This window comes from Propithecus coquereli, unplaced genomic scaffold (assembly GCF_000956105.1).
Source record: "Propithecus coquereli isolate 6110/MARCELLA unplaced genomic scaffold, Pcoq_1.0 Scaffold129, whole genome shotgun sequence".
Lineage (NCBI taxonomy): Eukaryota > Metazoa > Chordata > Mammalia > Primates > Indriidae > Propithecus > Propithecus coquereli.
The window spans coordinates 4086173-4097408 of record NW_012137080.1 but is presented as its reverse complement, the minus strand read 5'-3'; the positions used below and the strand labels follow the sequence as shown (position 1 = coordinate 4097408).

Sequence of the window (11236 nt, the reverse complement as noted above, 5' to 3'; positions counted from 1 at the left end):
CTCCCCCAGCCCCCTCCCCTCGCCGCGCTCCCGCCCTCCCTCCCCTCGGAGCCGGGGCGCTGCGGTAGCCTCGAACTCCCGGTGCAGTGCAGCAGCACCCCCCGCGACCCCCGTCCCTCCGCCCTCGACCAATCCTCCGCTCTCGCCCCCCCTCCCCGCCCCCCATCCGCTGCCATCTCCTGGAGTGCCCGGAGTTAATATCTGCCCATCCACCCGCCGCTTCTTTCCTCCATCCAGCGATTTTTATTTTTTATTAAGTGTCTCTTCCTTTTTCTTTTTCTTTCTTTTCTTTCCTTCTTCTTTTTTTTATTTTTTGGCATTGCTTTGCAGATGTTGGGATGAGAGTCGGAGCTGAATACCAAGCTCGGATCCCTGAATTTGATCCAGGTAGATATATTTGCTTAAGCAAAATCCCGTCTCCCTTTTTCTGGGCTCGATTTGGGGTAGACGGGGTCGGGGTCCGGGCGTGGGGCTGGGAGGGGATGTGGGGCTGGGCTGGGCAGGCATCCGTGGCGCGGAGGCTGTCAGGCTTGGCCGGGCTGTGACACAGGGCGTGTGGGCAGATGTGTGCATGGCAAGGTTAACATGGTTCCCTTTGGAGGCCACTTGCCCGGTGCTGGCATCGCCTTTCTGACCCTGCAGCCCGAAGCGGGGTCGGGGTGAGCAGAGGGAAAACGGCCCTTGGCGGAGGCCGGGGGAGGAGCGGCTGCGGAGCCGAGGGCTGTAGCAGAGGGTGTGCATGAGGGCTGTGTGTGGACCAGCCATGCAAATGTCAGTTGCCACCAAGCCGGCTCTGGGAGCGGAGGGCCGCGCTCCGCAAGGCGGGCGGCGGAGACCCGGGCGGCTGTCAGCGGCCGACGCCGAGGGCGAGCCCCGCCGACCCGCGCGCGGACGGGATCGTCTCGGTTCTTTCTTTTTGGCTAGGTGGTGTAGCTTTGGTCGCGGCATCTCTGCGGAGTGTAGGAGCCGCAGGGAGAAAGGGGTGGGGGAAGGGGGTGGGGAGACGCCGGCGGCACACCTCGCTCGCGAGCCAGCCCTAGGAAGTCAGACCACAGGACAGTGGCTGCAGCTGCCAAGGAGACATTTTCTCCCCGAGCAGCCAGGTTCCAGCGTCCTCTGCCAACCCAGCTTGCGGGCTCCCTGTCTACTTTTCTCCAAACAGGCTCCCTGGCGGTCACGGGATTTCAGCCTGCGCGGGGATTGGGCGAGAGTTCCGCATATGGAGGCGCCCTCTCCGGAGCCTCTCCAAGTGGAGCGCCTTTCCTGCTCCCCACCCTTTCCAGACCCTCCTCAGCTCAGGCTTCGGACAGACTTTGGAGGGGCCCCACCTTTTTATTTTCTTACAGTTGTCATTATTTTGCCCAGTGCCCGCTCATGATAACTCTGGAATTCGGTATTAGAAATTAATAGGGCTTGCGATTTTCGGGGGGTGGGGACGGAGGGCATGTTTATTTAATTATTAGGGTAGAGAAGGGTATTTTCGTTCCTCTCCTTACCGTTAGGACAACGCAGAAAATTTACTAATCATTTAAAGAGTTCAGGTAGCAGCTCCTCCTGTTCCAAGGGAGGGGTATAAACCAATGAGTGTTAAAAGGATTGTCAGGACAGTCTCTTTTTTAATAGGTAAAAACGATAATGCTCACTAGATTTGGGCTGCCTTCTAAACAGCATGAATACATTTTATTCAAAGGCTATCGGTGTGTGTAGTGGTGGGCTTCACATAATTTTAAATGTTTTATGAAACTAATTTTCTTTATTGATGTAGCTAGTGGGTGAATGGCACTTTCACATTACCCTGGTGCCTCAGGGTTTAGCTTGACATTTGGAAAGAGCATACTTTGGCTTTAAGATAGACTGAATTCAATTCCCAACTCTTTCATTTTTGTGCTGTGAGCAAATCACCTGCCTTCCCTGAGACTCAGTTTTCCTAGCTATAAAAATTATTTCAAAGAATTCTTGCCAGGATTAAATGCCTGGGCATATGGCAGTTATTCAGTAAAGAGTAAAATTTATAATTATGAAGAATAATTTTGGGTTTATGTACACCTTTGTCATTTGGAGCTTTCATTGAAAGCTTTTTTTGGTATTGATAAAGTTATTTCCAAATTAGAAGTCAGCAGCTAGAATATATTTCTTAAGTTTATAAATTTACCTATCTCTTTGCCCCATTGGGGAGATTTCTGAGTCAACATTTCATAGACAACTACGCTCAGATGGATTAGGGGTCTTGTGTTTAAGAGTCAGGCTTTATGCTGGAACAAACTTGCACATGCCATAGCCTGATCCCTGTAAAGTATTTTTTTTTTTGTTTCATGGTAAACTAAACACTAACAAATTTGAAAATTTGAGGAATAATTGATTTAAACAGAATATTATTTAGGCAGTTTTACCTGGCTGTTATTTAGATTAACAAACTTAATTGATCAACATTTTGCTTATTTTGAACCTAAACAGAATATTTGGAGAAAAAAAAGTCACTGAAATGTTACTATTTTTTAAATAATTAAAGCCATATTTTTAATTTATTTACTCAGTCTATGATTGATTTTATTAGAATAAGGATAAACATCACATTCTTGAAATTCACTGATTCATTTTCTGCTTAATAATCTTCTCCAGAAGCATTCCAAACCCAAGGACACAATCTAAATGTTACCATTTACGCTTAGAAGGAAGGTTTTTTTGGTAGTTAGTATAGGCCAGTTTTGTCAAGCATATACAGATTATCAATTATTAGATACTTTTTACAAGGATATATTGAGCCTCTATGCCATTCAGCATTGTACTGCTGCTCTATTTTACTCTTATTCTAAGTGTTAAACCGTTGTGTGAAGTTTTTATTTCACATCAATTCAATATAATTAGGTCAGAATTTAAACACATTGCCATGGAAAAGATAAAATAAGGAAAAGAGCTTTATTAACTAATGATAGAAATTGAGAAATGGTTGGCTGCTCTCCTTGTTTTCTCATTTTATTATCTTCGTCTCAAACCACTCAATCCATCTTTACGAAGATGGCTCACCCATAGCTCTACAAATCATTTGGAAGAAGAATTCCTTGGGTGCTGATATTATGATGATCAGAATGTAGGAAAATTAAAAGAGGATTTTTTGTGGAGAATATTTTTATTGGAAGAGATAATGATAGTGATGATGATAGAAATTAAGCACATAAATAATGAATTAGTAAACCGATTAGAGAATATGAGAAGAATTGACATTTATGTTGGAATTATGGAAATTAAGAGATTAGGGGCAGTTTGCCTTAATATATGGGCCCTTTGCTAATGATGTCTTTATAATTTACTAACTGGAGTTTTGATTATTTTCTTTCAGTTGTTTACTTGATCTTCCCAACATTTATTTATTGCCTACTGACTGTGCTTACACCATGAGAAGCAATTTTGTGTGGTGATTAAGTCTCACCTCTTCCCTTTAATCTAATATGGCATAATGACCTTAGATGAACTGCCTGACTCCTTTGTGAAAGGGTGATAATGTTGAGTATATCACAAGAGTAAGTGAAAGTTAATGTATATAAAGCAGTGGTTTTCAAAATATGTTGCTTGCATACCCATAGAATAATTTTGGAAGAGCATATTCTCACGTATTTTAAAGATGATATCTATTATTTGTCACTAAGTTTAAATAGTTGAAGAATGTGATCTCTGGTATATTGAAAATATTAACACTTCAAAATAAAGCTTTTATATCCTTATTTTAAATGTATCCAATTAAACATAAATACTACGGTGATCTGATAGTATCTGTTTATAAAATATATAGACAGGCTCCTAACATTCTAAAAGTTTACATTGTTCCTTTTCATCTTTGAAATCATTTCCATGCATTTTCTTCACAGAATTTTATCTTGCATAATATATTTTTGTGCTTGAAAGTACTTTATCGATCACCTAACTTCTCTATCACCTTAATATCTATTCTTGAAAACATACGGTTCTGAGTGAATCTCTTCTGGCTTGAATTATTACAATTTATACATAATTGATTAAAATTGTATTAGTTATGGTGCCGTAAGTAAAGGAGGGCTTTGCTGACACCCTGTTTGGAACCCTGGAGGTTTTAAAATTTTGTGCCATGTACTGTTGTAAGATTTGGAATGCGTGAGAGACATGCCTTGTTTGAGGAGTGACAAGTAGAAGTAACATGTAGCTTAGACGACAGGTGAGTTCTCAGACAGATTGTCTTGGGAATGAGAACATAGGGAAGTTGAAGGTCTGAAAATTGATTGTCTTAAAACGTATTCATGCTCATGTTCCCCGGGGGAAGTCTTTGTTTATCCCAGTTTGAAGTTGGTATGTTAAGTGTGTAATTTAAGACCTTACATATAAATGGTAAAAATTTAAAAAATTTTTAGAGCATCTTAATATTCTCAATATTTAAGTTCTTAATGTATATTTGTTCCATTATGTCCATCAAAGTCCTTATTTTTAATATCTTTAAAGGAAATCTTAAAAAGTAATAGAAGATTTTTATTTTTGTACTTATTTTGAAATGCTATTGATGTAGAAATCCTGGCTTATCAAATTATATTTTTGTTTCTTAGTTGTTGGTTTTCTCTAATAGTTTCATAAATGTACTTTACCAACTGCAGTTAAAAGATCTAAATGATTTCAAAGGGATTAAACTTTTAAATGTTTTATTTAGAACTTTTAAACTGTGATTGTTCAACAATTTTGCTTTCAGAACTGGTATGCTACTATTATAGTCTTTTAAAATTATGGTTTAGTATCTGGATTTTGGTTTGTTAATCCATTCAGTAGGTAGGATACTTACAAGGATGATTATTTTGTTGATACATCAGGTTTGATTCTCAGTACGGTTTCTGATAGACAGTTCTGAGGTATAATCTTAAATATTATAGATAAATACAAAGTAAACAATGGGTTTATGTCCTTAAGATATTAATATCTTAGTTCATTCTGATTTTTACAATGAAAAGGCTAAAATTTTATTGGATATAAGCATCCTGCAGGGTAAATAAATTATTTTTAATAGTACAAGTTACTTTGTCCTATTCTTTTGTAGGAGGGGAAGCAAATCTGAGTTGCCAGAAAAACAAAAAAAGTTATTTTCATCTATTTAATCTCATTTTCAAAGGGTTGGTGAGAGAGGACATCAGCCATCTGAGTTATAGCCCCGTGAGGTTTTATTCATTTATTTTTCAGTTGATTGATAAGGTGAGAAGCCGCCTTTTCAGGATAAAGAAGAGAAGTTAAGGAGGAGTTGTTTTCAATAAGCATACACTAGCAGTAATGATTAAGTCTCATAAAATGGTCACCATATGCCAGGTACTTCAGTTATATTCATTTAATTTTTGAACAACTCTGTGAAGTAGGTACTCTCATCATCCATATTTTTAGAGATGAGGAAAATTGAGGCACAGATTAATTAGATGTGCCCAACATGACATACCTACCAAGTGGCAGAGCTGGGATTCAAGCTCTGGGAGTATGGTTCCACAGACCACACTCTTAACCATTGCTCTAAAATATCCCTTATTTCCTATGAACATCAGTCATATCTTAGGTCTAGTTGACACATAGATAATTGAAAATAGTGCAGTACAGTTCAGAGTTTCGGAAAGAACATTGTGAAATGCCTAATTAGGCATTCTCTGCTATCAGACAGGATTGTTCTCCCTCTACCCACCACCCCCCATATTAGAAGAGCTGTTAGTTCTCACAGCTTCGATGCCAGTTTCTGTCAGCTCAGACCCTTAATTACAATGTTCAGAATTTTTTTGGAAATGTAACTGTAATTTTTCATGGGGAAAAATATTTAAAAAAAAATAGTTTAATACCTGTTTCAGAAGAGACATTTAATAAAGATATTTTAATTCAGACTTTCTGTAATGCAAGAATGAGATGTGAGACGCAAGGAAATATGTTTAAATATTAAGCATGATATGCTATTAAGACTTGAGACTTAATGGAAACCTTTCTTTATTGCATCCCATGTTCTATTAAGTAGGATTTAAATGATCTTATTGTCACAATCAGTTGTACAAAAGGAATCAGTTCCATGTTAAAGGATTGAAGTTTTGAATATTCACTGGAAATAACATTAGATTTTATTAATTAAATAAAGGCTTCTGACCAACTTAGGACTTCTGTTTTATTTCCATCAAGTAGGTTGGCTATTTTGCATTTGTATTTTTGTTTACATGGTTAAAAATTAAATATGTATCTTAATATTGAAGTTTGTAAAAGATATCTCAAAGTTTATTTTCATTGAATATACATTTTAGATAATGAACCTCTAACTTGTATTTTCTTAAATTCTAAGCTCCTGCTTTTGTCCTCTTTTATTAAAGATGCAACAAAATACAGAAAGTTTTGTTTTTAGATTTATTTTATAATTGTTTTTTCTAATACTTTGATAGTGTTTCTTCTTTATTTCTCTTTTCTTTATGCTTAATTTTTCCTCATCATAAAATGCATAAAATTTTTAAATAAGTTTAGCTTCATATTTTAAGAACAGTGTATGATTCTTAAAAAATTGTTGATTGTATATACATAGTGATAAATGATATTTCAAAAATAAAAAAATTATTGAATGATATTAAATTATTGCTTGATGGATGACTTCTCTAGATGGAGAATATACTAATAGTTCCCTTACCCCTAGAAATCAAGGTTCTTTATTCCAGATATCTTACAACTATATAAATGATCACAATTTAACTTCAGAATTATATTAATATTTTATGTGAGTAATTTTGGAATTCTCCTTTTAATGGTAGTTATCAGTACCTCATAAAAGTCAGTTGTGACATACTCATAGACAAGTCTGCTTAAAACGTGGCACAATGCTTCATTTCTTGATAGTTTTAAATTAACTTGAATGTATCTAAGAATTAGGTAGAAGCCAGAAAAAGACCACCTAGTAAATAAAAGACAGAACCTATGGGCATGTTCTTGGCGCTGGCATAGCTGTATGAGGCTTTCATTCATTCTGTTTATTCTTAATTTACATGCAGTTTTAACAGGGCTTGATTTTTCTGACTTTCTGGATTATAACAGATTTGAAATAAATTAGAAAGGGATAGTATGCTTCTAGATTAGAAGTAGACTTTTAAATTACATTAAGAAGAAATCACATTGTTTTATGTCTTTGACTTTTCTTACGCAGAGCACATACTTTTGTAAATATAAAATAAATGAAATTCAGTTTAAAAAGGAGTAGCTGGCAGACTCATAGCAAGGAATAAGATTAAATAAAAACCATACAATCAGACATAAGTATTTAAAAACAGCAATCTTGACCCATTTAGATATGGGACAAAACAATACTTGAGGCATTCACTCTAGTTTAAAAAGTCTGAGTTTTTACTGATAATGTCTAACTGATGTATGGAAGGTTAAATCAGATTTACTATTCTGTTAAGGATATGTAATGTACTTAAGAAAGTCTTTAATATGAAGGAGGTAAACTTTAGCATTTTCAAAATATCCTTAATTTTTATAAACAGGATATTTAATATAAATCTGTTTTCCTTCTCTTTGTTTTTCTGTACTTTTTTTGTCCTCCTTTGCAGGTACCTGTACTGAAATAAAAATAAAGGTTAATTTGTTTATACTTATTTTGAATGTAAATAAAATCCATCATAGTCAAAGTAATTAATTTTTTTTCTCCAGGTGCTACAAAGTACACAGATAAGGACAATGGAGGGATGCTTGTATGGTCTCCATATCACAGTATCCCAGATGCCAAATGTAAGTTTTCTGAAAGTGAATGTTAATGTCAACAGGGGTCTCTCAGTCAATTCAAAATGTGACTTATATTTGTTTCTGGCTCTTTCGGAGTCTCATTAAAAACAGTTTTTGTCTTTGTTTTATTTTGTTTTTTAATGGAGGTTGTTCTATTAGAATGTTTTTCCTTTTGAAAGATAGTGGGTTGATCATTCCAATTTGTGTCAGGCCCATGAAGAATGAAAAACCTAGGATCTGATGGCATTGCTGCTTAAATCCTCAAGCAGGGGAGGGAGTTACTATGTAGACATCTGCACAGGCTTTTCCTCAGTATATGGAGCTGTAAAGAAATGCCTTCAAACTTCAAAGAGCCCACTATCATTACCATTTTAAAGAGGAAAGGGAAAAGAACTGACTTCAGCAGCCATCAGGTCATCTTTGTGCCCTCCATTTGTGGACGGAGACCTTCTGGATCATTGACCATGCACTTCTTGAATCATGGTGTGGCTTTAGACTTCAATGTGATGTAGCGGACCTGATCCTTTGCGGCACATCAGATATAGGAAACGTGCAGGTAACAACACTAAGATCCCCACCCCTCCATTCAGTTATCATTGAGTTTTTAAAATAACAGCAACAACATTGAACAGCTAATTCTAGCAGCTATGAAATAAACTTGTCTTTTTAGAATATTTACTAACATCTTAAAGATGTCTCATGACGGTTTATTTAGGCCCATGTAAATTAATGATATCCTCTCTATCATATTTATATAGTAAGTCTAATGTGTATTGATGCAATAAGAAAACTAAAAATTGGAAACTGAGTATGCTTCTGCATACCTGATAAGGCTTTCTATTTAAGAGCTTTAGAACACCAGCAAAAGGTCTAGCTGGTAATCTAGGAATTGGGTGCCCTGGGGCATTCTTAACAGAAAACAAATTATTCATTTGGCCTGGGACTGTGTACTAAGAACCTGAAAGAGACTATCGGGTTTTCCAGGTTCAATCATTGTTACAGGCAAAGGTTTTCATTCACAAACTGAGCATCAGGGTGTCACTGAATTGTGCTGTTTTAGCCTGGTTTTATACAAAGGTGCATTTCTTAGCACAGTGGAAAACAATTTAGCCAACATGTCCTGGTAATGTGATGTTCATGTGGAATATCCTGTTGAAGGTCTAGGGCAGTGGTTTTCAACCTTGGCTATGTATTGGAATCACTTGGGGAACATTGATTTTGAAGTACTTATGCCTAGTCTCTGTATCAAACTGATTAAATCAGAATCTTCAGGGGTGGAGTCTGGACATTTTACTTTTTAAAAGCTCCCACACTGGCTGGGCACCATAGCTCATGCCTGTAATCCTAGCACTCTGGGAGGCCAAGCAGGAGGATCGCTTAAGGTCAGGAGTTCAAGACCAGCCTGAGCAAGTGCAAGACCCTGTCTCTACTAAAAATAGAAAAAGTTAGCCGGGCATGGTGGCAAGCACCTGTAGTCTCAGCTACTCGGGAGGCTGAGGCAGGAGGATTGCTTGAGGCTAGGAGTTTGAGGTTGCTGTGAGCTAGGCTGACACCATGGCACTCTAGCCTGGGCAACAGAGTGAGACTCTGTCTCAAAAAAAGAAAAAAGCTCCCACACTGATTCTAATACATAGCCAGGATTGAGAACCATAGGTCAGTTGGTATTATTTAACCTTCTGTCTATAGGACTATAAGATATTTTTGTTAAATTTAATCAGCATATATTTAGACCTATCATGTTTTTGAGTCCTTTGGGTTTTAAACAAAATGTAATATTTGGAGTTTCTGCACCAAAGCTTACACTTGGGAAGACATAATAGCACCCACAAAAAATAGTTGTTATTCTAATAGCGTTATTGTTAGTAGCATATTCATATATTAAACTGTACTGACCATTAATCATAGCAAATACTTATTAAGTGCTTAACATATGCCAGGTGCTGTTGAGAGCACTTTCCATATATTAACTCACTTAATCATAGGAGGAGGGTACTGTTTTTACCAACAATTTAAAGTGAGGAAACTGAGGTACAAAAAGATAAGTTACTTGGCCAAAAATCAAAAAACTAGCAACAAGCTGAGAATGAAGCCCAGGTAGACTAGCTGTTCCAGGATCAGAATTCTTAACCACTGCTTCTCAAATATATTTTTAAAGAATTTATGTGTGTGTGTGTGTATATATATATATAATTTTAAAGGGTCAAGAAAGAGTCATTATATGGACTTCACATAAAATTGAGTCCTGCTGAATGTGGCAGACTTCTCAGCAATGAGGCCTTCAAATAGCCAGTTGATCATCATTGAAACTGCTTATCTAAATAATTCTGTTGGCTTAATTACATATGGAGGATAAATGAAATTGGAATACTCAAACACTCTTTGTATAGCAAACAGGAAGAGCTTAAGAAAATTTAAGGATACTGAAGCATACTTAAATGTGTTATTATTATGTTTAGCAGGCAAAGCTGTAGATAAACCATCCTTTCTACAGCAATCAGAAAGGGAATGATAAAAAAAAAAAGGGAATGATAAAGGCTTTGGGCCAACTCTAAACATGAGAAAGGGTCTTAAATAGCTAAGTCTCTTCAAATAAAAACTGCAACAGAAAATCAATAAATTATCATTATATTTTACAATGTAATTAGATTCTTTTGGCTACCCACAGATCTTTTTCTTCATACAAAAAAATATAGTAGTAATGTTATTGAATTTGATAAGTATATGATATATAGTCATAGAGATAAGTTATACTAAATAAAATTTTAAACCAGGTGAGCTTCTGATACTATTCATATAAATCTCTTTTTATGATGTTTCATAGAAGATGGCTTTGACTAATTTTTTTACCCTTGGAATATAAATTATTTTGTTTTGCTGTGTTAAAAAAAAAAAAAAGTAGACCTGACCAAGTGAAGTAAATGAGAATGATTAATTATATAACATTGTTTCATTACAGTGGATGAATATATTGCAATTGCAAAGGAGAAGCATGGCTACAATGTGGAACAGGTATGTAGAGAAACATTTTAATACTAAGGCTCCTCTCAATATTTATCAGATCCACAGAGTATCACATGATAGTTTCTGTCCTAAGAAAGTGCATAAGTTTGACCAACCTTATAGATACCACAAAAGTCCTGGCAAAATCTGACCTTTCAACGTTACGGATTTTGCTTTTATAAACATTGATCATCTCAAGGGCTTGAACATTTTTTCTCAGTGCCTGTTTCTTATTCTACTTTGAGTTCTGAAAGCTTCTGAGAGCCTTCAGTATTACTCTGGTAAATGCTTAAAAAAACGAAAAGTAAGTTTTGGTGAATTTTGGGGTAAATATACATGGATAGGACTTTAAAAACAAATCTTCTATTTATAAAAAAGTTTAATTCTCTTTTGACTTTTTGTTCTAAAGGATCTAAGAGTTAAACCTTTTATTTAAAGAAATATTTAAGACTTCTAAATTTCGAATGAAATCACAAAAGGCTTTTTTTTTGGTTAGATAACT

General features: G+C 36.3%; 1 protein-coding gene across 1 annotated transcript in view; it reads left to right on the top strand.

Moving 5' to 3' along the window:
* The window catches only part of RCOR3 (REST corepressor 3), a 60450-nt gene that overhangs the window by 457 nt on the left and 48757 nt on the right, over positions 1-11236 (top strand). Inside the window, exons 2-4 of the mRNA XM_012638331.1 lie at positions 331-387; positions 7663-7740; positions 10691-10743. Coding sequence (XP_012493785.1) covers positions 331-387; positions 7663-7740; positions 10691-10743 — 188 coding nt within the window. The remainder of the gene's footprint in view (positions 1-330; positions 388-7662; positions 7741-10690; positions 10744-11236) is intronic.